This window comes from Heteronotia binoei, chromosome 8, assembly GCF_032191835.1.
Source record: "Heteronotia binoei isolate CCM8104 ecotype False Entrance Well chromosome 8, APGP_CSIRO_Hbin_v1, whole genome shotgun sequence".
Lineage (NCBI taxonomy): Eukaryota > Metazoa > Chordata > Lepidosauria > Squamata > Gekkonidae > Heteronotia > Heteronotia binoei.
In genome coordinates this window covers 75789310-75814423 of record NC_083230.1, presented here as the reverse complement: position 1 = coordinate 75814423, position 25114 = coordinate 75789310, and the positions used below count along the sequence as shown (strand labels likewise).

General features: G+C 41.2%; 2 protein-coding genes across 2 annotated transcripts in view; both read left to right on the top strand.

Moving 5' to 3' along the window:
- The first annotated feature begins 52 nt into the window (after nt 1-52).
- PDE6H (phosphodiesterase 6H) lies at nt 53-3959 on the top strand. The gene is made up of 3 exons (XM_060244574.1): nt 53-201; nt 2008-2048; nt 3279-3959. Exons 1-3 carry the CDS (start codon nt 98-100, stop codon nt 3353-3355), a joined length of 222 nt encoding a protein of 73 aa, XP_060100557.1. The 5' UTR covers nt 53-97; the 3' UTR covers nt 3356-3959.
- A 12709-nt stretch (nt 3960-16668) lies between these two features.
- AGBL3 (AGBL carboxypeptidase 3) overlaps nt 16669-25114 on the top strand; it is a 56717-nt gene continuing 48271 nt past the window's right edge. The window contains exons 1-2 of the mRNA XM_060245274.1: nt 16669-16994; nt 18541-18645. Of these exons, the coding sequence (XP_060101257.1) occupies nt 18580-18645 (66 nt within the window). The 5' untranslated portion in view covers nt 16669-16994; nt 18541-18579. The remainder of the gene's footprint in view (nt 16995-18540; nt 18646-25114) is intronic.

Here is a 25114-nt window from a genome sequence, read left to right as displayed (position 1 = left end):
TGCCAATGCCAATGCCGATGCCAATGCTGATGGCGCTCCTGATGCTGATGCCGATGCTGATGAAAACACCATCAATGCTCCAGCTGCACCACCACCAATGATGCGAGCTGGACCCACAACACCGCGCAAGGGCCCCCCCAAGTTCAAGCAAAGGCAAACAAGACAGTTCAAAAGCAAGCCCCCTAAAAAAGGAGTAAAAGGGTAAGAAGAGTGGTTCAGAAGCTCACTACTTCTTTACAAAACTCTGCAATATCAGACCGTGAATAAGGGCCAAGTTGTGTTTCATGCTGCACATGCCTGAAATTACATATCAAAGGGATGTTGTATGTATTTCTGCAACCTATACAAAAATATACTAAGCAGAATCAATGCCTCCAGTTGTTTTCAAGAACCTTCTTTACTAGAGTATAGAGGGTAAGGAATGAGGAAAGGCCCTCTGTTAGAAATACATCCCTGTTTATGGGTTATAGAAATTTATCAATGGTCAGTAAGACTAATGCCTTAGCGGTTACACTCATTAGTCCAGGGGTGGGAAACCTCCATCCCGAAGGCCGTTTGCAGTCCTTGAGGTCACGGTATGGCCCTCGGGGATCGCTGGGCTGAACCGAGCCATGTGGCAGCCTCTCTGGGGCCTGACTGGCCAGCAAGAATCGTGGGGCCCAACTGCACTGTGCAGCAGCCTTCCCAGGGCCAGACAGGGATCACAGGGCCCAGATGTACTGTGCGGCAGCCTCCCTGAGGCCTGGCTGGCTGGCCAGAATTGCTGCAGGGCCTAGAAAAGTTACTGTCACAGTTCAGTTTGCACTTGATTATCCCAGATCGTGTGGCCTAATATGCCAATGAGTGTGTGACCTAATATGCTAATATTAGGGGATGTGGTCTAACATGCTACTGAATTCCTGCTGGGCTTTTTCAACAAAAAAGCCTTGGACCTATGCATTTGCCCAGGGCAGCGGGCCGTGTGTGTGTGTGCCAGATTAGGCTTTCCCCACATGACTTCAAATAGAAAAACAATTTTTTGCATTAATTTTGCCAGCCCGAATTGTTCTCCCTTCGCGGAGCACTGTTTTTTAAGTTGATAATTTTTTATGGCCCACGAATGGTGTTATAAATATCCATATGACCCTTGGCAGAAAAAAGATTCCCCACCCCTGCTTTAGTCAGTAAGACTAATGTCTTAGCAGTTACACTTAGCGGTTACACTCTTTTCCATTTTAAGATTCTGTATACCCATTTCCAGTAACTAATGATGTAATGATAATTAGATTTTTCATGGTTTCTCATGAGCTAGCATAATGATATTGGGTGACTTGCCACATGTTTGATTCAGATTTAATGACTAGCTGATCACCAGACACACTATGATAATATCATTATGGGGTAATGGTCCAATCATGTCATGTCATTAGTTATATTTCTTAGGAAATTACATTTTTTAAAAATTCCAGACTTCACATCCCCAGGAGACATTCTTTCTGGTCAAGATGGAGTCCAAATGGATGATGATGATGATGATTCCTGCATTGCACAGGGGGTTGAACTAAATGACTCTGGAAGTCCCTTCCAACTCTATGATTCTATAGAATCAGAGTTATTATTATGGTTATTATGATGATGATGATTCTATAGAATCATAATAATAATAACCATGAAAATACCACTTTAAGGGTCATGTATGACCTATTGTACTTCATTATTCATTGAAAACAACAAACTGGGAAGCTGCAAAGCTCTTGTGTGCCTCCAAAACAAGAAGGAACCTTTTTCCCTGGCCCAGTCCACTCAGCACTTTCAAGATAAAACAAAACCAGTCCAAATGCAGAAACTTGCTTGAGGGAAGAGGACTAGAACATTCAAGAAATGTTTAGCATTAGAAAAGTTCTTAGGTGAGCTGTTATCTTGGATGTTCTCATCAGGATCTTAAATTTTATATTTCTTTATATAACATTTAAGTAGACTTTTCACTTTTGGTTGTGCCTCACCTCTTCTCTCTTGTCTTTTCCACAGTTTTGGAGATGATATTCCAGGAATGGAGGGACTTGGAACAGGTAGACTACATAGGATATTGCTTTTAGGTATTCTGTTAATGAGGATAACACTGATGATAATGATGCAGCAATATGGTGATCCCAGTCAAGAAAACATTCCATTCTCACCACGTGATCCATGTCTGAACTGTCTTCCTAGGTCAGACTAATTAGTCCAAGTTAGAGCTAGCCTAGCATTTGTTCCTGTCAATAGCCTGTCAGATGCTTCAGAGAAACCTGGGCAAGAAAACAGCTGTCCTCTGTGCTTTTTACCAGTTTCTGGTAATCCAAGGCATATTCCTCTGAACATAAATGTTCTACTCTTAGCCTTCTAATCCCCCTTGTCAAGTTTATTGTGGCAGACCTCAGATAGCAAATAAGATATAGATCGATCCTTACATGATGTCCACACACAATGATTTAGGAGAGTTCAAAAGTGTCTTTGCAGTTTTTAATTCTGCAATTCCCTATTCAGGTATCAGAAAATGGAATCAACACAAGCTATAGATCAGGGGTGTCAAACTCATTTGTTATGAGGGCTGGATCTAACATAAATGAGACCTTGTCAGGCCGGGCCATGTGTGTCATAAAATCTAATGCCAGGTAGCAGAGATATAAACTTTATAAAGCACACAGACAAACACAAAGATTTTTTAAAAGTTTAAAATAAAACATGCTTAAAACTTTAGCACTCGGTCTTAAAGATGCTTTCTTTGTATCTCTCCTGTACTATCCAGGAAACTGGGCAAAGGAAGTTCGGGCTCTTTCCTTCCTTCCCCAGGGGACCAGGAGGGGGAGGAGTCTCAGCCAATAGAAGGGAGAGAGGCTTGACTCAGTAGCTCTGCTGTGTAATTGAGAGAGCCTGGCAAAGCAAGCTGTTATGCAAAAGGAAGCAAAAGATACAGAGAAGGAAGCAAATGACAGCTAGTTGCTTGGGGGCCTGATAGAACCCCTCTGGGAGCCTGATTCAGTCCCTGGGCCGCATGTTTGACACCCATGCTATAGATGTTGCTTGAGTAGCTATCTAATTTCAAAGTTGAAAAAAAATACATTGAAGGGTTTTTCCTGTGTATTTTTATGCACCCTCTATCATGAGGGCATACCCTTCCAAGAAAATTCAATGAGAAATTATAATCCATTATCTGTTTCTGCATCAAGGACCTCCTTCAAATAACAATTCCTAATTGAAGAAGCTTGTCCATCTGGATATGTGTTGGTGTAATAAATCCCTTTTCCTTCTCTGTCTTGCAGATATTACAGTGATATGCCCCTGGGAAGCTTTCAGCCATCTGGAACTTCACGAATTGGCACAGTTTGGAATCATCTAATCCACTTGAATTCTTGTCTCCCCTGGAGCTCAGAACATCATTTATCACCTGTGACATATTTTCATCTCTCCATTTGAATTTTGATATTGTGCAGAACAATTGGCTTCGTGGGTATGGGCTAACTCTGAGCAATTTTCTTCTCAGGTTAACTTTGCAAGAAATTAGGAAAGAATGCTAAAGGTTCAGCTTGGTTCATCATCTTGAAAAATTCCAACATTTGCCTGGAAAATACCCCGTGCTTTCTTCTCCCTAAAATTCTCCATATTTGCAGTCTCCCACTATCGTCCTGAATCCCTTTGTACATAAAGCCCTAATAAGTACAGCTCTAATTGCCTATTGTGCCAGGAAGACTCAGGAGCAAGCTAAATTCCATGGAAAGTAATAGAAAGGAAGGGAACACTGAACAGTCATATTCTTAACCAAGGTTTGTCAGTGTAGCTATTAAGTGTCTGTTGCTCTAATACAAATATACATGAAAGCATTACACTTTAATTTATCTCTTCTTACATCTTTCCGTAAAAGCTCTCCTCAGCAGGTAAGAAACTATTTGCAAGAAGCTACCTTATCTTATGAAGGTGGAAGTAGTAAAGAGTGCACTTCATACATGCTCTTACAATTGAATTAGTCAATGAAGACAGTTCTCCCAAATAAAATTCTACTTTATAATTAAGATCTAATTAGCTCAAGGTTTACACTTGATCCCATTACTGAAGTTATTTGGCAGATGTTTGTTAATAAAATATAGCATTTTAGTCAGTCAATCAGCAGTGGCCAACTCTGAAATATAAAAAAATACAACTGCTTTCTATTCTCAGTGACTGTAGCATATAAGGAATTTTTATGTAAAATCAAGCTATTGTTAAGATCTGTTTGCCATTTTCCCAGCAAAGATAATACAAATGACATTTTTACTATGCAGTCAAATTCATACATCATCATCATATGTGAAGATAACGTAAGTGTCTATTTTAACCCCACCTATTCAGCAGAACACAGTTTCATGAAGCTCACATAATAAAGTGCACAAGGATACATGGGGATGCATTTTTCCTTCACTCATTCATACCCAAGGAACTTATCATGAGTGAAGTGACTGATTATTGCAGCACATTAAAAAAATATTAGATTGCATACAACTAAGAACATACTTTGTAGACTGGTTCATTTTGTTACTATCCCCCATCTCCCCCCACCCCACAAAACTTTTGGGGAATCTAGGGTTGCCAGGTTTCCCCTGGCCACTTGTGGGGGACAGAGATGACCCTTAGTTCATCTCACTTGAAATGTCCCTGCAGAATTCTAGAGTGAATCCTTAGTTCTTGATCCAGCAAAGGTATTAAGAGAGGATGATGTAGAGAATCTTCTGTATGATATTCTGAATGGAGGATGTTATTTTGTAAACATTATTACTCTCAGCTCAAACCACCATAATTTTGTTACTGGGAAAGTTATCCCCCCCTCCCCCATGCTGCTACACTTAGCTAAATGTAGTGATTTATGTCAGCCCACATGTTTACTTGAAAGCATAAGTTTGCATGCAATAATGTTGCTTAAATACAGCATGCCCATCAGCTCTCATAGCATGATATTTAAGCCAGGATCCAAAGTTAAAACATAAGCCTCACCTCTTCAATTTAAGATGAGACCTCTTGTTAACAGCTCTGCTTCTAGATTTCTGTCAGATGCTCAGTATACACACAAGAAAAATATTACCTAGTTCTTAAGTACTGGAAAGAGCAGGAATTGTTTCACAGACATTAATCCTAATAAAGTATGCAGCAACAGTTTTCATGTAATTTTGCTCCTCATTTACTTCATCTTTATTTTACAGCTACAGCCTCATTGATTCTGCATCTCAGATTTTGACTGTAATGTAATGTAATTTTTAAAAATGCTGTATGTTTCTCCATCTTCAATTGCATTTTCTTGTTTGTTACCCATCTTTTGGAAAAGCGCCCATTTTCTTTATGCTTTCTCTGAAACTCCTGGTGTTATATGCCATATATTCCTCTGCTTTGGAATTCTATCTTTTTTTTGTACTGCATCCCCAACCACATTATTTGGAAGTAAATTCCATTTATGAAACAGAGTTTCTTTTCTTCCACGTATGTGTTCTTCAGATCACTGCTTTGGTAGTATTCTTCTGCAAAAAAAAAGTCTCAATTCTATTCTATCACTCATTGCAGAGCTGAATGTTCGCCTTATAACTTTCCCTGCACACAGTATTTACTAGCATAGCAAAGAAATTGACACTATGGTAACTATTAACCTTTTTTTGCCTTTCCAGATAATACAAATCTAGATTTTATTTTTAGATCAGTATTTATCTTGACCCAATGCCAGAAGTACAATATTCTTTCTCTACAAAATGGATTCAAGTACTTCATGTACTTGAAAGGCTTGTAATGTAGAGGATCATATGGAGTTGTTTTTTGTTGCCCCAGAAAGTTGGACCAGAAGCAATTAGCTAAAATTAAAAGAATGTTTAGATAAATATCCTGACAGAGCAGTTCCTCAGTGAAACAGACTTCTTCGGGAGGTGGTGGACTCTCCTTCTTTGGAGGTTTTCAAACAGAAGATAGATGGCCAGGGCCGCTGTTAGGTTTTCTGGCGCCCTAGGCAAGTCACCCACTAGCGCCCCCCCTCCCTGATTATAAAAATGAAGAGCACCAAACTTGAAAATTTAATTTCCTGATATTTAATTTTAATTTTTTTTAAAAAAATGTGATAAGTTATAAAAATTTGTGAGAATAAGTGCTTGCTGACCAGGCCAGAAAGGAGAGTGGCAGGAGCAGACAAGATGGGAGCCCAAGTTACACATGAGGGAGAGGGGGGCAGCTTTGCTTTGCTGAGGGCAGCTTGATGGTGGGAGAGGATGAGGAAGCAGCAGTCAGGATCCAGAATCACATGGCAGGGAGGGGGTGTCCAGCGGCGCCCCTAGGTCAGGTGGCACCCTAGGTGGGTGCCTACTTTGCCTACTCCCACGCACTGGCCCTGTAGATGGCCATCTGATGCAATGCTAGTTCTGTGAACATAGGCAGATCATTAGAGGGAGGGCAGGAAGGGTTGCATCAGCACTCAGTTCTTGTGGCCCTTTCTTACATGCCCAGGGAAATACTGATCACCACTTTGGGGGCAGGAAGGGATCCTGGTGGGTTTTTTTGCCATCTTCTGGGTGTGGAGTGGAGGTCACTCGGGGGCGTGGGTGAGGTATTTGCAAAGTTCCTGCATTGTACGGGGGGTTGCACTAGATGACCCTGGAAGTCCTTCCAACTCTATGATTCTGGGTAGCTAGCCTTGCTGGGCAGGGAACGGCTGCTGACTGCTTTTCCCAATAAGCAGAGTAGATGTGCTTCTGCACCAGAAGGAGTCAGATGAATAGCTTTCAATGAACTGAATAAGATAAATTAATAAAAACAAAAAAAATTACAAAACATCTGTTGCAAAACCAGTAACCTTGCTGGACTGTAAAGTTTTCCTTTTGAAAGCTAGGCTTATCTCGAAGTTGGTTCCAGTAAAGTCAGTGGTATTTACTGTCAAGAAACCACTATGGCTCAGGCTGCTGAAGTATAACAGTTTGGAAAGACTCAGGCGCTAAACTACTAAAAAAAATAGAATAAAAACCTGGATGGTACAGAGGCTAGTCAATAGATTCCATAGAGCTTTCATAACCATATTTGATCAAAAAACGCTCATAAGAACCACATTTTGTTGGTGACAAGATACTGTAAGAGATAGGAAAATACAATATTCTCATGCTAGACCTAGTTCAAAATGTATTAACATTTGGGAAATTGTGAGGAACTCCAAAGGGATCTGTTGAGGCTGGGTGAGTGGGCGTCAACGTGGCAGATGCGGTTCAATGTGGCCAAGTGCAAAGTAATGCACATTGGGACCAAGAATCCCAGCTACAAATACAAGTTGATGGGGTGTGAACTGACAGAGACTGACCAAGAGAAAGATCTTGGGGTCGTGGTAGATAACTCACTGAAAATGTCAAGACAGTGTGCGTTTGCAATAAAAATGGCCAACGCCATGCTGGGAATTATTAGGAAGGGAATTGAAAACAAATCAGCCAGTATCATAATGCCCCTGTATAAATCGATGGTGCGGTTCTGGTCGCTGCACCTCAAAAAGGATATTATAGCATTGGAGAAAGTCCAGAGAAGGGCAACTAGAATGATTAAAGGGCTGGAGCACTTTCCCTATGAAGAAAGGTTGAAATGCTTGGGACTCTTTAGCTTGGAGAAACGTCGACTGCGGGGTGACATGATAGAGGTTTACAAGATAATGCATGGGATGGAGAAAGTAGAGAAAGAAGTACTTTTCTCCCTTTCTCACAATACAAGAACTCGTGGGCATTCGATGAAATTGCTGAGCAGACAGGTTAAAACGGATAAAAGGAAGTACTTCTTCACCCAAAAGGTGATTAACATGTGGAATTCACTGCCACAGGAGGTGGTGGCGGCCAAAAGTATAGCCACCTTCAAGAGGGGTTTAGATAAAAATATGGAGCAGAGGTCCATCAGTGGCTATTAGCCACAGTGTGTGTGTATATATAAAAAATTTTGCCACTGTGTGACAGAGTGTTGGACTGGATGGGCCGTTGGCCTGATCCAACATGGCTTCTCTTATGTTCTTATGTTCTTAAATCCTGAGGGAGGGGCTGTGTGTTTCCCAAAGCACAAATGCAAGGGGAGGGGGGAGAGGGAAGGAGGGAGAGAGAGAGAGTGCATTTGTCCTGGGAGGCTTATTCCTCATCTTGAAAGGGTTTTGGTAAGGATTGGTTAAGTACAGCAGGGGAGAATTAGAATGTGGAACAATTAACAGATTTTCTTCCAGACATATCATCTGACCTTCCTCCATCTTCTGTAATGAGAATTGGGTTGGGGTAGGGACAAATGAGCAAAATAAACTGTAGTTACTTCATCTCTTGATTCAGCTATGAAGATAACCCTCCACAGCTTATTCGAAAAACTTTTCTGAACAGACACTTGTGTCAGAGTAACAGTTTTTAAAAACCCTATTATACACACACATACACACACACATGACAATGACAACAGTTTAATCAAGGGTCATTTTGTAGAAAAAGAGGTGCTGGAACTCATTAGCACAACTCATTTGCATATCCCGTGACATCACCAGAAGGTGTACTAAATTATAACAGCTCAGCATCTACCTTAAAATACTTCTTGAATTATAATTGTAATAATGAAACCTTACTCCCATCATACTTTTTAAATTACTTTTTCCTATGTGGCCCCAGTGGCATGCTGAAGATTTCCATCTGTCTGTTTGATATGTTTTGGTTATTCTCCCTTTTTTTGGTGAGGAAAAATATTAGAAAGTTTGTCAAATCTTAGAGTTCAGCAACATTCTCACCGGGGGGGGGGGGGGGTTGACCAGTGGAGCCCAGAAGCAAGTTTTTTTGGGGGGGTGGGGGAGTAAGAACAAAAGCGCAATAAAATCTAGAGGTTATGGAGCTCCGCTCCTTTGAGCTGCTGCCCAATATGAGGCCTGAGTTTAATATTAAAATATTTAATGGTATCATATTGGTCATAGTACCAAAGTATGAACATACAAGGTTGGTATCTGGTGGTTATACTGACTTCATTGTTGATTCTTATGAAAACTTGCTGATCTCTAATACTTCACTCATGGGTTTTTTCCACATACTCAAAATCACCTGGAGATATTAATTAAAAATACTGAGCAGTCAACACTTCCTCATCTTACCTTCTACATCAATACAATATAGATTTTTGTTGCTTTTAAATGAGAGTTTTTACCATGTTGGAGTTGGAGTCATTTAGACAGATCAATACCTTTGACGCTCACCACTCCATTTGCTCCCAAGGTCTGTAATTGTGGTCCAAATAAACCTGATGCATTTCAATAAAGCCTTTGAATTAAAAAGTAGATATACAAAGGGAAGAAGCTGGAAAAACTTCAGAACAATGTATCCGTTTATTGTAAAAAAAAAAGTACACAGGTGAGGAAGGGAACAGATTGGGGACACAAGTGCTATAAATGACTCCCTTTGAGTCAGTTATGGCACTAAACACATAGGTGGTGGGCCAAAGGTATAAGAAAAATATCTGGGCTGCAACCTGGCAAAAACCTCTGCAAGCCACTTTTTTGTTGTTGTTAGTGAGGTTTAGAACCTTTGATAATCAGCTAACCAATGCTCATAAATTAAGCCTAGGTTCTTACTATTTCACCACAAAAATGACAGAACAAGTACCTCTAGTAAAAGACTTTGATTCCATGTTTATATATTATAAAACAAAATGCAACTCTGTTTATTGTTTTGACTACAGAAACGAAAATTCTAGTCACCGTGGACTAAATCCTACACAGAGTTATTGATCTGAATTCATGCAAAAGATTTCTTTCAAAGTGTGCCAATATTTATAAATATGTATTAGTTTGTAAAAAGCACACCACTGCCACTAAAGTTTCTTAGTAAAATGCTGGGATTGATCCTGTCGAAGAGTTTGTTACATGAAATAGCAATTCTAGTACTAATACAGCCCTTCTTATTGCAGATAATGGAAAAGACCAGTCAGTAGGTGGTCTTTTCTATTAGTCTTTTTTCTATAGTATTAACACCATTCACACACTGGAGTTCCATACTTGGAGCTCTCGACATAACTGATTTTATTTAAAAGGGTCAATCCTTTTCTCTTGTGACATTTTTTAAAATCACCCCTCCTGTGCAATTGACAGTCTTGGCGATATTAGAAAACTATGTGTAAATTTTATTGGAGAGAGGGTGCAAGGTTTGAGTTAAGTTCCTCCTGCCTCAGTATAATGAGCCTGATCCAACTAGTACAGTCCATTTAACAGAGAGGGTGGGATATAAATCCAAAGCAAATAAATAAATAAATTTTCTTCATGTCTACCACCACCATATGGCTTTATTAGGTTTATACTGGTGCTAACTTTGAAGCAATGTCTCTGTTCTCTCTGTTGACTTACGAGCTTGATTCATGTTGAGCTATTTCTGTGTGATTGATTTTGGATACAGTATTTATTCCTTTGTACTGCACAGAACTGTAAAATGTTATACTGTAGCTCTACTCATCTAAGAACCACAGCTAAAACATGTAAAATTTCTCCTCAGTAGTTTTGCTGCAATTTACACCAAGACATGTCCTGCCCACCCCATAAGCCCTGGCTAAAGGCTAATGGACAGCATATTGTAAATCCACTATAAGCAATGTGCACGTGTAAGGAAGAGATAATGTTGCAATACCAGGCTTCCTGGAGTATATTATGTCACTACTATAACAGTTATCACTATGGGCACCACAAGTACAATGATCAATTATTTATGAGACACCCTCCCAATGTTATCCTTTGTACATCAGACATCAGTCCAGTTTTCGCCCAGGTCATGGAGTGGAGACAGTACTGGTTGCCCTGGTGGATGATCTCCAGCATCTGGACCGAGGCAGTTCAGCGATACTGATGTTGTTGGAACTGTTGGCTGTGTTCGACACAGTCGACCATCAGTTGCTGATTCACCACCTCACTGACGCAGGAATTTAGGGGTTGGCCTTACAATGGCTCTCCTCTTTTCTCCATGGTTGGGGACAAAGGGTGGCAATCGGGGGACACTCATCCCAGAGCCACCCACTTAATTGTGGTGTGCCTCAGAGGGCGGTGCTCTCCCCGATGCTGTTCAGCATCTATATGCACCCCCTTGCCCAGATTGCCAGGAGGTATGGGTTGAATTGCCATCAATACATTGATGACACCCAGCTCTATCTACTGATGGATGGCCGGTCTGCCTGTACCCCAGGAAATCTGGATCTGGCGCTGAAGGCCGTGGCGGGGAGGCTTAAGCTGAGTTGACTGAAGCTGAATCCAACAAAGACAGAGGTCCTTTGCCTGAGTTGCGGCAGCCCGGGAAGGGGAATCCTCCTACCAGCTTTTGATAGTGCGCCACTTGCAACAGCGCCCAAGGTCAGAAGCTTGGGGGTGCTACTGGAACCTTCATTGACAGTGAAGGCCCAGATAGCAGTCACTGCCAAATCTGCCTTTTTCCATCTTAGGCAGGGAAGGCAGTTGATCCCTTTCCTCAACCATGGCAACTTGGCAACTGTGATCCATGCTACGGTCACCTCGAGATTGGACTACTGTAACGTCCTCTACATGGGGCTACCCTTGTCTCAAATCCAGAGACTGCAGCTGGTGCAGACTGCAGCTGGTGAAGAATACAGCGGCTAGCCTGTTATTGGGTCTCCCCATGTGGGAGCACATACAGCCTGCGCTGCGGGAACTGCACTGGCTGCCGATAGTGTACCGAATTCGCTACAAGGTGCTGGTTATTACCTTTAAAGCCCTATATGGCCAAGGACCTGTCTACCTTAGGGACCATCTCTTCCCATATGTTCCCCAGAGAGTACTCAGATCAGGGACACAGAACCTGTTATTGATCCCAGGGATGAGGGAGGAAAGATTGAAGACCACTCGGAAGAGAGTCTTCTCTATAGCAGCCCCCTATTGGTGGAACCAACTTCCAGAAGAAGTAAGAACCTTGCGAGACCTTGCCCAGTTCCGCAAGGCTTGCAAGACAGCTTTATTTCAACTTGCTTTTAATTGATAGCTACATATGAGGATACTCAAGAAGACTGAAGTTATTGATAGCTACATATGAGGATACTCAAGAAGACTGAAGTTATTGGAATCTACCATTAGCACCAAATTGTTTTAAAATGTTTTAATTGTTATACTGTTTAAGGTTTTAATTAGTTAATGCTCAATATTTGTAAATGTTTTTATTGTTGTAAGCCGCCCTGAGTCTGCTTCAGTGGGGAGGGCGGGACATAAATCCAATAAAATAAACAAATAAATATTAAACTGCCAACTGTATACTAATCTCCGTAAGGTTCTGTTAGTCTCTCCTTACTGTCCTACATTCAAGAAAATAGGATTGATTGCTGTTTCCTACTAAATGACAACATAATCAATATCACAAAAGCTGTTGCCAAATTCTTGGCTGAAATTGTCAAAAATTATTCTAAGCAGGTTTTATTGTGATCTTAATCTTTTTTAGTCTTTTATGCTTTGAACAGACATATCTGATTGTTGTTTGGTTGACAAGTTTCTGTATATCTCTTTTCGTTATGTCAATAAAGGTGTGATTGGATTGGATTGAATTTGATTGGATTGAAAATGGTGCAATCCAAATACCTTTTCAGTTGCATCTATGATAAAGTGTTTCCTAAAATTATCTGTGCCTACATCTGTCAACCAAGTTAACAGTTACACAAGATCCCACAAGAGGAGTGACTCAGAATCCTTGGATAGTCTCAGGACAACATGATTTATGCCTATATGATGAACCAAACCAGGCTCAGTATTTTACTATTAGTATGATATAATCACTGCTGACATAAATGCTGCACAATAAACAAAAGCAGTTTAATAGCTCAATATAAACTGACTGCTAAGCAAATTTTCCAGGCTCACAAAACTGTCCATGACTGCTTAAAGTAAGTTCCATCTCATTAACCCTAAAAAATTACTACCATGCATTACCATCTCCCACATGTCACACTGCTATACCCATGGGATGGAAAGGGGTGCACTTATTTCCTCACGAGTGTCCAGGTCTATATCATTTCTTTCTCATTGCCAGCTATGCACAACAGGTTGGAAAGCACTCCAGGAGACAAAACCTTTCAGAACAAGGAAGAAATTATGTACCCAGGCTATACAGGAGGCAACAAATTACTCATTTACTACATTTATTTTTCATCCCTGATTCACACACACATCTTTGTATATTCTTTTGACTCCTAAATATACTAGCTCCTTTGTAGCTCTTTCAGGCAATGCAAGATATGGGCAAGATATGTAATCACATCCCAAGTATTATTTCCCTGGGCCCAGCACATACATGATCCCAAGCCATACATACAATTTCTTGTGTCACTAAAGAAAATGTTCTGTTTTATATGTAAAATGATACAATATATTTATTTAATTAACTTGCTTATTTAATTTATTTATTTAATTAACTCCCCAGTTTGGTGTAGTGATTAAGTGCATGGGAGAACCAGGATTGATTAACTACTCCACATGCAATCTTGGGTCAGTCATAACTCTCCCAGAGCTGTTCTGCTCAAGAGCAATTTGCACAAGAGCTCTCTCAGCCCCACCAACTCACAGGGTGTCTGTTGTGGGCAGGGGAAGAGAAAGGAGATTGTAAACCGCTCTGAGACTTCAAGTGAAAGGCAGGGTATAAATCCAATCTCTCCTTGCTGTAGAACAGAGCTCTCAGTAAAAACATCCACATAATACAACATATATTAAAATATTTTTTAAATTCCATAAACTTACACCAATACAATACTAAGCCTATAACCAATAAGATAGCACTGGAGAGGCAGGAAAAACTGGAGTGCCTGTTAACCGTTGATGTCCTTAACCAAACACCTGGTGGAACATCTCTGCCTTAACTGTCAGCCAGGACTAGCTTGTGGTAGTAAATTACTGGGCTGGACTCCCGAGGTCCCCAGTACAAAGAAGCAGAAATGTTCAATTTTCAAGTACAGAACACTATAGTAAATTACTGGGCTGGACTCCTGCTTCTTTTGATCTCTCAATTCTTTCCTAACCTGTCTGCTTTTGGGGCTGTACAATGTTATTTATTAGGGTTATAATCCCACTTTATAATGTCTTTTATGCGTTTATAATATAATTGAAAGAGCTATCTGCAATGGGTATTCATTCAGCTAGCGGACCTCTAAAGTGAGTTTTCAAAATAACTTTTAATCTGTACTCCTGCTCAGAAAAGCTGTAGATTCAAAAGACCAAAATTCCTAGACAAGTGTCAAAATGCTCAATACAGGTTTGGTACCTTTTCTGCCAAACAACCAGAACCAGATTAACAATTAGGCCAAGTAGGCAGTGGCCTAAGGGCCCCCACAACTTTAGGGACCCCGGGTCAGCTTTCCCAACCCATTTTTCCCACTCTTTGTAGCCCTCCCAGCTTGCATGCACAGCCAAAGATCCACTCTTTGCCTGACTTGCCTGGAGCGGCTCCTGTTGGCAATGTTGCCAAGTTTGCCTCTCTCTGCCTCTTCCCTGCAGTTTAGTAAAAGGGGCTTTCAAGAAGGTGTCTGCAGGCTGCAGCGGAGACCATGGGTGGTGTGGCAGGCACTCGGACTCAAGATGATTTGTGAAGGGACCCCCAAGATTTCGACTTTCTAGGGACCTCCACAGGGTTTAATCTGGCGCTGCAAGCAACTGGACAACAAGAAATGCACTAGGTGGGTACAATCTTTCCTTAGCATGCTTTTTTTTAATTAGGGGTAAAGCTTCATCTGCTGAATATTGGCTCATGAGTAGACCCCAGGCTGACAAACAACCTCAAAGAACCTAAAAAGGATTTGCTTTATGCCTCTAATCTGGGTAAGATCAAAATACCTTAACCCCAAAACCATGGCAGGAGAGGCACTGGGGACAAGAAGCAGATAACCAGCCATTATGTTTTCAGAAAGTAACTGTTTACCAGTAAAGTTGCAACCAATACTCTCTCTAAACTGTGGAGTCCTGTGAGCAAAAATTCTACCTTGTGAGCTAGTCATTAAAGTTGTGAGCTATTGCAGAATTTAGTTTGCTCTGGGGCCTTTTTTCCTGAGCTAAGGCAAAAAAGTGTGAACTGGAGGCTAAAAAACTGTGGGCTAGCTCAAACTAACTCAGTTTAGAGGAAACACTGGTTGCAACCTTCTTAGCAGAGGTCATGCATAGTTCACAACAAGCCAAAATGTAACATATGCTACATTTCTTTGCAAGGGAATACAAACTTGAACAAATGCTTCAGCTCTGGAATTTCTTCTGAAATTATTTTTCATACATACAAGGCCCTATTGGTGGGGCACACAGCATTGCACTACCATTTTCTAGAAAGTCCTTTCCCTTTTGGTATCTCTGTGTGATAGTGATAATAACTGCATTGCCAGCCTACGGTTCGCCAAGAAGCCAGTCCCCCTTGGAACAAATGGCAGCTTCCCCATTAAACTTGCTGCCCCGAATCCACCTTCCCCAGGCATTGCCCGCAGAGATGCCCATGAATTTCTTAAGTAGGACTACCAACTTCTAGGTGGCGTCTGGCACCTGGACATCTTCCACTATTCGGGGGGGGGGGGGGGCGGAGGAAAGCTGCTCTGCAGGGCAAACTAAGGCATTACGTCCTTCTATGGTCCCTCCTCTCTCTAAATCCTGCCTTCTCCAGTTTCCTCCCCCAAAAATCTCAAATATTTCCCAAACCAAAGACGGCAATCTTCTTAAAGCCGTCATTGGGAACCCGTGCTTTCCTCTCAAACCTAGCGGGGGCGGGGGGAAGGTTTGGAGTGGGGGGTGGATTGGTGGAAGAAGCAAACTAATTTAATGGCACCTCCTTCCTGGGCTTTTAATAAATGGGAGACCAGGCGGAGTTCAAAAGCCACGTTTCATAGCGGGGTGTGTTTGTGTAGAGAATTCATCTGCTAAATGTTTGTCTTGCACAGCTGTTACAGGTAAGCAGGGAAACCGAGGCGGAGACAACCCCAACGCTGCCTCAGTCAGACATAGAAAGACCTCCCTGGCTCAAGAAACATGATCCCTTTCCAAAAACCTTATGAGGCATTTAGAGCAGCAGCAAAGGGACAAACTGCAGAATGAGCCTTTATCTGCCTAGCCCCGGTCTCGCCTTTCCTCCACCCCTCATTCCTCTCTCCCATCTGCAGGAGGGGCGGGCGGTGGCGCCTACAGTTCCATGGAAGAACTGCCGTGCGCGCGGTTGCTCAGGCAACGTCTTTTCTCCGTCTTCCCCCAGTGGAACCTTCTCCAGCCGCCATCACGGGCAGGAGAGGCTGCCCAGGCCACGCCCTGGCTGCGGCGCGCTTCTGTTTCGCTGCGAGGCTTTTAGCCAAGGGGCGGGGCTGAGTTTTATCCATGAGGGATTAGGGATTTTTTTTCTCCCACTCCCCGGTACCAGCCAGGGAATCAGCATTTTTTACAAAATACAAAGGTGAGGAACGACGTCCGACTTGTACGTGTTAAAAACCCACTTTATGGAGGCAATGGGAACATGGGTGTGGCAGTGAAAACAAAACTCCCTCTTGAGAAGGAGATAGATTCAGGTGGGTAGCCGTGTTGATCTGAAGTAGCAGAACAAAGTTGGAGTCCAGTGGCAACCAACGAGTTATTCAAGGTATAAGCTTTTGTGTGCATGTATCTGAAGAAGTGTGCTTGCACCCGAAAACGTATAGTTTGAATAAAGTATAAAGGTGCCATTGGACTCACTTTGAGGAGAGGAGGGCATTCTGTTACAGGTCAGTTCTCCCTTAACCATGAAGCCTAAAGGCAAGAAATGGGCTGCTCTGTCCTGATGGCTTGAAGTGGTTTATAAGGTTTGGATTCCTTTCTTAACATTGGATGCAGTTGTCAAAAATTGAAGAAGACAGCATCCCCTTAATTAATTTAGTGTGAAAGTAGCTCTTATGATATCTCCATTGTAACCAGTTACTGGCAATTCTCAATTTAAGACAGCAAGGGAAACTGGTTATTGTGGTGTTTGGCAAGGACATGAGCTTTTCAAAATCACTTTTGAGTTTATCGTATTACTGGACTTTAAGAGGTACATATTCAGTATTTATTTATGGTCTGGTTAAAGGGAAATGTGGGTCAGAAATGTTCTATTTTCAATAATTCCTGCAGATAGCTTTTCTGCTACAGGTCCAAGCGTTCAATAAACTATACTACCCAAGATGCATAAGGAAACACGTTTAATAAGCTTCTGATATTTCTGAGGTCAAACAGTGTAAAATGCTTAAGAATATGATCAATTTTACTGTAAATGCTGGTATTAAAGAAAAGAGAATTAAATTATTTTACAGATGGTATTACACACTGATGGGCATATGTATATAATTAAATGTCTACAGAGGGCTGGCACTGCAACAGCATTGCTGGCACTCTATACCATATGCAGCTGATTTGTTCCCCAGTACAGAATTATTGGGTTTAGCAGCCAATTCCTCTTAGCATATTTTACCAGGACAGAAAATCAGTAGAGGAGTAGCCATTTTGAATAGTCTTTGGGAGTGGAAAACAGAACATCTAAATCTTTTAATAAATTGGACCATCCCTAATTTAATAACAACTTGAATATACTAGGCCCTGCCCATTATCTGGTCATTAGAATGTTAATCAAGGTCAATCAGTGATTAATCAGTCTATTTTTAATCACATATAAACCTGTCACATTAGAATTAATCAGGCCAAGGTTTTCCTCTATTAGATTTGCCCCAGTAATGATCTAATTTGGATTGTCTGAACTGACTGCCAGAACTCCACTTGTTTGGTTAATATCACCATCCCAAATGAATACTTCCCCTTTTTTGCCTTGTTTGGAATAATTCCCCAACCACTAACTCCTATGCTTCACAAGGTTATTTTTTATAGCTGAATCCCCCACCTTCCCCTGCCTGTTTTATGTCTGGAAAGAAAAGAACCATTGCTTTTGAACTCAAGTCACTTGTCCTAGAAGTGGGAACAACAAACTATGTATAATTAATTCCTTAATAAATTCCCAATAAACTTATAAATAAAGAACGAATAAAATGTCATTTTTGTGTTTTTTTATAAATTTCATCCAAGTATTAACTGGATCTTTTTAGAACGGTGCTGATTTCTTGCAAAGCTTATGTTAAATGTTGATATTTGTTTGCTGTTATGTTGCTTAATTCATAATAATTTATATTAGTATATTTTTCAAATGCATATGGAATTTATTTTTAAAATCCCCACAAAAATGACATTTTATTAAATCTTTATGTATGTTTACTGTGAATTTATTAAGGAATTATATACGGTTTGGAATTGTTTTTTAAAAAAATATGTTCAATACTTTGTTTCTCACTTCCAGGTGTGATTTAAAAGTGGGGCCAGATTGTGTTCCAAAAGTGCTCTTTTGACTAACTCCAAATCACCCATGTTTGTGTAGATGCATACCATTTCTTTGCAGGTCACAGGACCTGAGACAATCTCCCACCACCGCTGCTTCATAAGGCATCTGTTTCCAAGCCACTGTTGATACTGCTTCAGTTTTCTGTGTGTCAATAAAGTTATAGATTAAGATGGCACATATAACATCCACATCATTGATCTTCATGTTTTCACAGTCTGTGGAGGAAAAGTAAAGGGCCTGGTTTCAAGAGATTATGTCCAAAGTTTCAGATAAGGACAAGCAGCAAGTAGAAGAATTAACCAGTGATGATTGTTCTTCGGTTTGTTTATCTTGCATTTTTTTCAATATTGTTCTCTCTATGTAAAATATATTTTCTATGAGATGGGTTTTGTTTTTACTTCTCCCTCCTCCTTCCAGACCCTCCTGTTATGTTAGTATTTCTCTTTATAAACATTAACAAATAAGCCCCTGTTTAGACCCAGCAAGTCTTAAGAACACTTTCTTAAGAGTAAGCCCCATTGAATAAAATGACTGAAGGCTGATTTGAGGTCCAGTTTCTTCTTCTGCACTCTCTGTCATTATCATTTACTCTTGGAAAGCAATAGATGTTCAAATAATAGGCTTGCCAGCCCCTTAATCCAGGCAGGAAAGGAAAGAAAGGTCCCCTGTGCAAGCACCAGTCGTTTCCGACTCTGGGGTGACGCTTTCATGTTTTCACGGCAGACTTTTTACGGGGTGGTTTGCCATTGCCTTCTCCAGTCATCTACACTTTCCCCCCACCAAGGTGGGTACTCATTTTACCAACTTCTGAAGGATGGAAGGCTGAGTCAACCTCGAGCCGGCTACCTGAAAACCCAGCTACCGCAGAGGATCAAACTCAGGTCGTGAGCAGAGTTTAGGACTGCAGTACTGCAGCTTTAACACTCTGCGCCATGGGGCTCTTTAAGTCCAGGCAGGGGATTCCCCAATTTTGCAGGCTCCTCCCTGCTACCAGTCTGCTGGATGGCAGAGGATGGGGGAGCTCTGCCCCAACAACCATGATGTGCCATTAAATCTTGGTAGGACATTTTAAAAGAAGATTACAAATGGTTTGTGTTTGGGAATATGTGTGTGCAGGGCTTTTTTTGCAGGAAAAAGTCCAGCAGGAACTCATTTGCATATTAGGCCACACCCCTGATTCCAAGTCAGCCAGAACTGTGTTCCTGTGCATTCCTGCTCAAAAAAAGTGCTGTGTGTGTGCCTTTAAATCTCTGCAGGACAAAAGCTGCATGGCACCAGCCACATAGCTCTTCCTGATGAGTGTGTGAAGTGTGTGTGAAAGGAAGAGAGCATAGACCCTCTTGTTTGTATTGCATTTGTTTCAGAAGTTGTGTGTATAGTAAAATGGATAGTATAGAGTTAACTTAAACCTGATTATGGGATGGAGGAAAACACCACCCCCTATACTGCTCTCTTACTTTCTTTTTTTCTGTGTTAGTCTGAAGAATTTGGTTGAAATAAAGCAGATTGTTACGTTCAAGAACTCCAGTAAGCAATGTTCCCTCTGAGCTGTGGAGGTTTGTGAGCAAAAATTCTATTTTGTGTGCTACTGGCATTAAAGTTGTGAATGATTTGGCTACTGCATAAATTAGTTTGCTCTGGGGCCATTTTTCCTAAGCTAAGACAAATATTTGTGAGATGGAGGCTACAGAACTGTGAGCTAGCTCACACTTAGAGGGAGCAGTTCCCATGAGTAAAGTGTAGACTACTGACTGGATTTATTTCTAATCCTAAAATTGCATTCTCACTTACCCGTGTTGCTATCTTGAAAGGAAAATTATCTGAATATTTTAAAACAGAAGCATAATGTCTGTTCTATGCAATGATGTGGGCTCTCTTTACGAGTTTCAAACCATTAGAGCTTTATAGTTCAAAACCAACACTTAGAATTATTCCTGAATTTCCTGGTGGCCTGTGAAATCATTCAAACACTAGCTGTTTCCCTTTGAATGCCAACGGGGGTGGGAGCAGCAATAAGGAGAGGTTTGCGCCCCTGCTGTGATCTTTAGAAGTGCCTAGCAGACCATTGCAGAAAACAGGATGCTGGACTACATGGACCTCTGAACTGAACCTAAAGCACTCTTCTTACATTCTTACCATTGAAGATCCAAACTTCATTGGTTTAGCCCATAAGACTTTTCAAGAAGGATCCTATTTTCTGGGATACCAGGACACAGTGGTGATTAGAATGTGGGACTGTCCCCTCTACCATGAAACCCACGGGGTGACTTTGCACCAGTCATTCTTTCTTGGCCTAACGTGTCCCAGAGTTGTTAGGATAAAAAGAAAGAGGAAATAATCATTTATATTTCCCTGAGTTCCTTGGTGGTAAATTGGGATTAAAATGTAATAAATAAATTAATAACATCTTAAATCAAAACGTATGTATAAAATGGAATACTGTTTTTTTCCCACTAAAAATGCAATGGGGAGTACACCTACCATTCTGCTAGGCAAAATGCCTTCTTAAATTAGATTAAGGAGTATTAAACTAATCATTTTATATCCCATTTGACTTGGGTTTTCTGGTTTCTCAGTTATCTGCTGCTTTTGTATTGCTTGTTTTTCAATAGTGTAATAGACCTAGAGTATTTATGCGGAGGTGAAAAGACTCTGAGTAGTCTTGCAGTTTACATGAGGTATGTAGCCAGGTCTAAGAACATTTATTTGAACTTAAATCCTATTTAGTAGAGTAGGGTTTATTCCTAAATAAATGTGCATAGTGATAAAGCCTAAAAAAATCATGTTTAAGAACATAAGAGAAGCCATGTTGGATCAGGCCAATGGCCCATCCAGTCCAACACTCTGTGTCACACAGTGGACAATATGTGTGTGTGTGTGTGTGTACATATGTATACACACACACACACACTGTGGCTAATAGCCACTGATGGACCTATGCTCCATATTTTTATCCAACCCCCTCTTAAAGCTGGCTATGCTTGTAGCCGCCACCTGTGGCAGTGAATTCCACATGTTAATCACTCTTTGGGTGAAGAAGTTCTTACTTTTATCCGTTTTAACCTGACTGCTCAGCAATTTCATTGAATGCCCACGAGTTCTTGTGTTGTGAGAAAGGGAGAAAAGTACTTCTTTCTCTACTTTCTCCATCCCATGCATAATCTTGTAAACCTCTATCATGTCACTCCGCACTCTCCAAGCTAAAGAGCCCCAAGCGTTTTAACCTTTCTTCATAGGGAAAGTGCTCCAGCCCTTTAATCATTCTAGTCGCCCTTTTCTGGACTTTTTCCAATGCTATAATATCCTTTTTGAGGTGTGGTGACCAGAATTGTACGCAGTATTCCAAATGAGACCGCACCATTGATTTATACAGGGGCATTATGATACTGGCTGATTTGTTTTCAGTTCCCTTCCTAATATTCCCAGCATGGCGTTGGCCTTTTTTATTGCAGTTACACACGGTCTTGACATTTTCAGTGAGTTATTTACCACGACCCCAAGATTTCTCTCTTGGTCAATCTCTGCCAGTTCACACCCCCATCAACTTGTATTTGTAGCTGGGATTCTTGGCCCCAATGTGCATTACTTTGCACTTGGCCACATTGAACCTCATCTGCCACGTTGACGCCCACTCACCCAGCCTCAACAGATCCCTTTGGAGTTCCTCACAATACTCTCTGGTTCTCACCACCCTGAACAATTTAGTGCAAACTTGGCCACTTCACTGCTTACTCCCAACTCCAAATCATTAATGAACAAGTTAAAGAGCATGAGACCCAGTACTGAACCCTGCAACACCCCACTGCTTACTGTCCTCCACTGCAAAGACTGCCCAGTTATACTCACTCTCTGCTTCCTATTAATTAGCCAGTTTTTGATCCACAAGAGGACCTGTCCTTTTACTCCATGACTCTCGAGCTTACTAAGGAGCCTTTGATGAGGAACTTTATCAAAAGCTTTCTGAAAGTCAAGGTAAACAACATCTATTGGGTCCCCTTTGTCCACATGTTTGTTCACCCCCTCAAAGAACTGTAACAGGTTAGTGAGGCAAGATCTTCCCTTACAGAAACCATGCTGAGTCTTCTTCAATAACTTGTGTTCATCAATGAGCCTACTCATTCTGTCCTTGATAATGGTTTCTACCAACTTTCCCAGTATTGAAGTCAGACTGACTGGCCTGTAATTTCCAGGATCTCCTCTGGAACCCTTTTTAAAGATGGGGAATGGAGGCAGATTTCAATGAAAGATTACATATTTTTGTCAGGAGATCCACAAGTTCAACTTTGAGTTCTTTCAGAACTCTTGGATGTATGCCATCTGGACCTGGTGACTTATTAGTTTTTAATTCATCAATCATTTGTAAGACCTCCTCTCTTGTCACCTCAATCTGACTCAGGTCTTTCAACACCCCTTCCAAAATTAGTGGTTCTGGAGCGGGCAAACACTTCTCATCTTCCACAGTGAAGACGGAGGCAAAAAATGCATTCAGCTTCTCAGCTATTTTCCTATCCTTCAGTAATCCTTTTACCCCTTGGTCATCGAAGGGCCCCACTGCCTCTGGCTGGTTTCCTGGTTCTAATATAGTTGAAGAAATGTTTATTGTTGGTCTAGGTTTTTTGCAATATGCTCCTCATAGTCCCTTTTTGCCTGCCTGATCACAGTCTTGCATTTGATTTGCCACAGCCTGTGTTCCCTTTTATTAATCTCACTTGGACTAGCTTTCCGCCGCTTAAAGGAGTCCTTCTTACCTTTTACAGCTTCCATTACTTTGTTTGTTAATCATGCAGGCGTTTTCTTATACCTGTTTGTGCCTTTCCTAACTTGTGGTATATATTTTATCTGAACTTCTAGGATTGTGGTTTTAAATAGCCTCCAAGCTTCCCCTAGGGTTTTGACTGTATTTACCTTTCCTTTCAGTTTCCTCTTCACTTGCCTCCTCATCTCAGATAATTTACCCCTTTTAAAGTTAAATGTGGTTGTGCTGGTCTTTTGGGGCAACTACCTATTTATACAAATGGTCACTGCTCCCATGCAGTGCAATCACTTTTACATCTCTCACCAAGTCTTGGGCATTACTTAGGACCAAATCCAGGATCGCCCCACCCCTGGTAGGTTCTGTGACCATCTGCTCCATAGCATAGTCATTGAGAGCATCTAGAAACTCAATCTCTTTCTCTCGACCTGAACACATATTGACCCAATCAATCTGCGGGTAGTTAAAATCACCTATGATGAGACAGTTTTTATGTTTAACCGCTATCTTTAATCCTTCCATCATAATCATCCTCTATCTTTTGATTTGGTAGGCGATAACAGACTCCCATGGTTAAATTTCCTTTTGGGCCCTCTATTTCGATCCAAAGCATTTCTAGAAGGGAATCTAATTCTCTGACCTCAGTCTTACTGGACCGTATATCCTCTCTGACATACAGAGCCACCCCATCTCCAACCCTTCCCTCTCTATCCTTCCGATATAACATATCCAGGAGTCACCACGTCCCACTGATTCTCCTCATTCCACCAAGTTTCTGAAATTCCCGCAATGTCTATGTTTTCCCAGTTTTTGCCAGGATGGTGTATAGTATTCATCCAACAGACAGGACAATAAAACAGGAGGTGTACAACACTACCAGCAGAAGCCTAACCAAACAAATTAGAGACTATGAGGAAATAATTCCACAGTCAAGAAAAAGTCCTTGTGCAGGTAGCTATCAGCTCTAAAGATGGAGCTCCATAGAGGCAGGTCTCTGTGAAAGATCTTAACAGTCAGGTAGGTTCAATGAGTCTCAAACCATTAGGGCTTTATAGTTCAAAACTAACACTTATAATTATTCCTGAAACAAACTGGTGGCCTGTGAAATTATTCAGACGTTGGCAAAATATTGTTTCTCCCCCCCTCCCCAAATAACATTCTTATGTCTGGACCCTCTGAAGCTTTCTCTTGTCATAATCTGCTACACGCAGAGCACTCTACAATAATTTTATCTTGGATAAGGCTGATATATAAAGTACAGATATACCATACCTTTGTAATTAGTTTCAGACTGGACCATACCTCCTGCAAGACTTGGTTTTTATGATCTTTCAGGTCTAAGATGGGTTTAAATTTAGTCTTCCACGGGCTATGTTTACTAGAATTGTCATGGTCCACCAATGTGCTTTAAATGCATAAAACTGGATTGCACCACTAATTTAGGGAGTAACTAGTCAAATGATTCTTCACATGCTTTCTTGCTTATTAACATGCCTTTCTGTATCCCTTCATGTCCTCCTAGTCCAGCAGTTAAGAACTTAAATCCCAGCAATCAGCAAGTGCTTCACTAATAGACTTCTGCCTACCCCTGCTGTAAGAACAAAAAAGCAGGAAGTCATTATTTGTTTGCTAAGATGTGATTCATAGACTCTTTTAGAATATTGTAAACTGCAGTACTGCAGTCCAAGCTCTGCTCACAACCTGAGTTTGATCCCGGCGGAAGCTGGGTTCAGGTAGCTGGCTCAAGGTTGACTCAGCCTTCCATTCTTCTGAGGTTGGTAGAATGAGTACCCAGCTTGCTGGGGGTAAAGTGTAGATGACTGGGGAAGGCAATGGGAAACCACTCTGTTAAAAGTCTGCAGTGAAAACATCGTGATGCGATGTCACCCCAGAGTTGGAAATGACTAGTGCTTGCACAGGAGACTACCTTTGCCTTTTAGATATATTAGAGGACTCTATAAAGAAGAAAGAAAACTTGCTTAGTTTGTTGAACACAGACCTATTACTAAATTGCTGACAAATCACAATTTGAGAA

What these genes read in the sequence shown, in the direction of transcription:
- PDE6H (XM_060244574.1), top strand. Translation starts at nt 98, where the DNA reads ATGATGCGAGCTGGACCCACAACACCGCGCAAGGGCCCCCCCAAGTTC. An exon ending in CCTAAAAAAGGAGTAAAAGG is followed by an intron (nt 202 to 2,007) that starts GTAAGAAGAGTG and finishes TCTTTTCCACAG; the next exon opens with TTTTGGAGATGATATTCCAG. An exon ending in AATGGAGGGACTTGGAACAG is followed by an intron (nt 2,049 to 3,278) that starts GTAGACTACATA and finishes TCTGTCTTGCAG; the next exon opens with ATATTACAGTGATATGCCCC.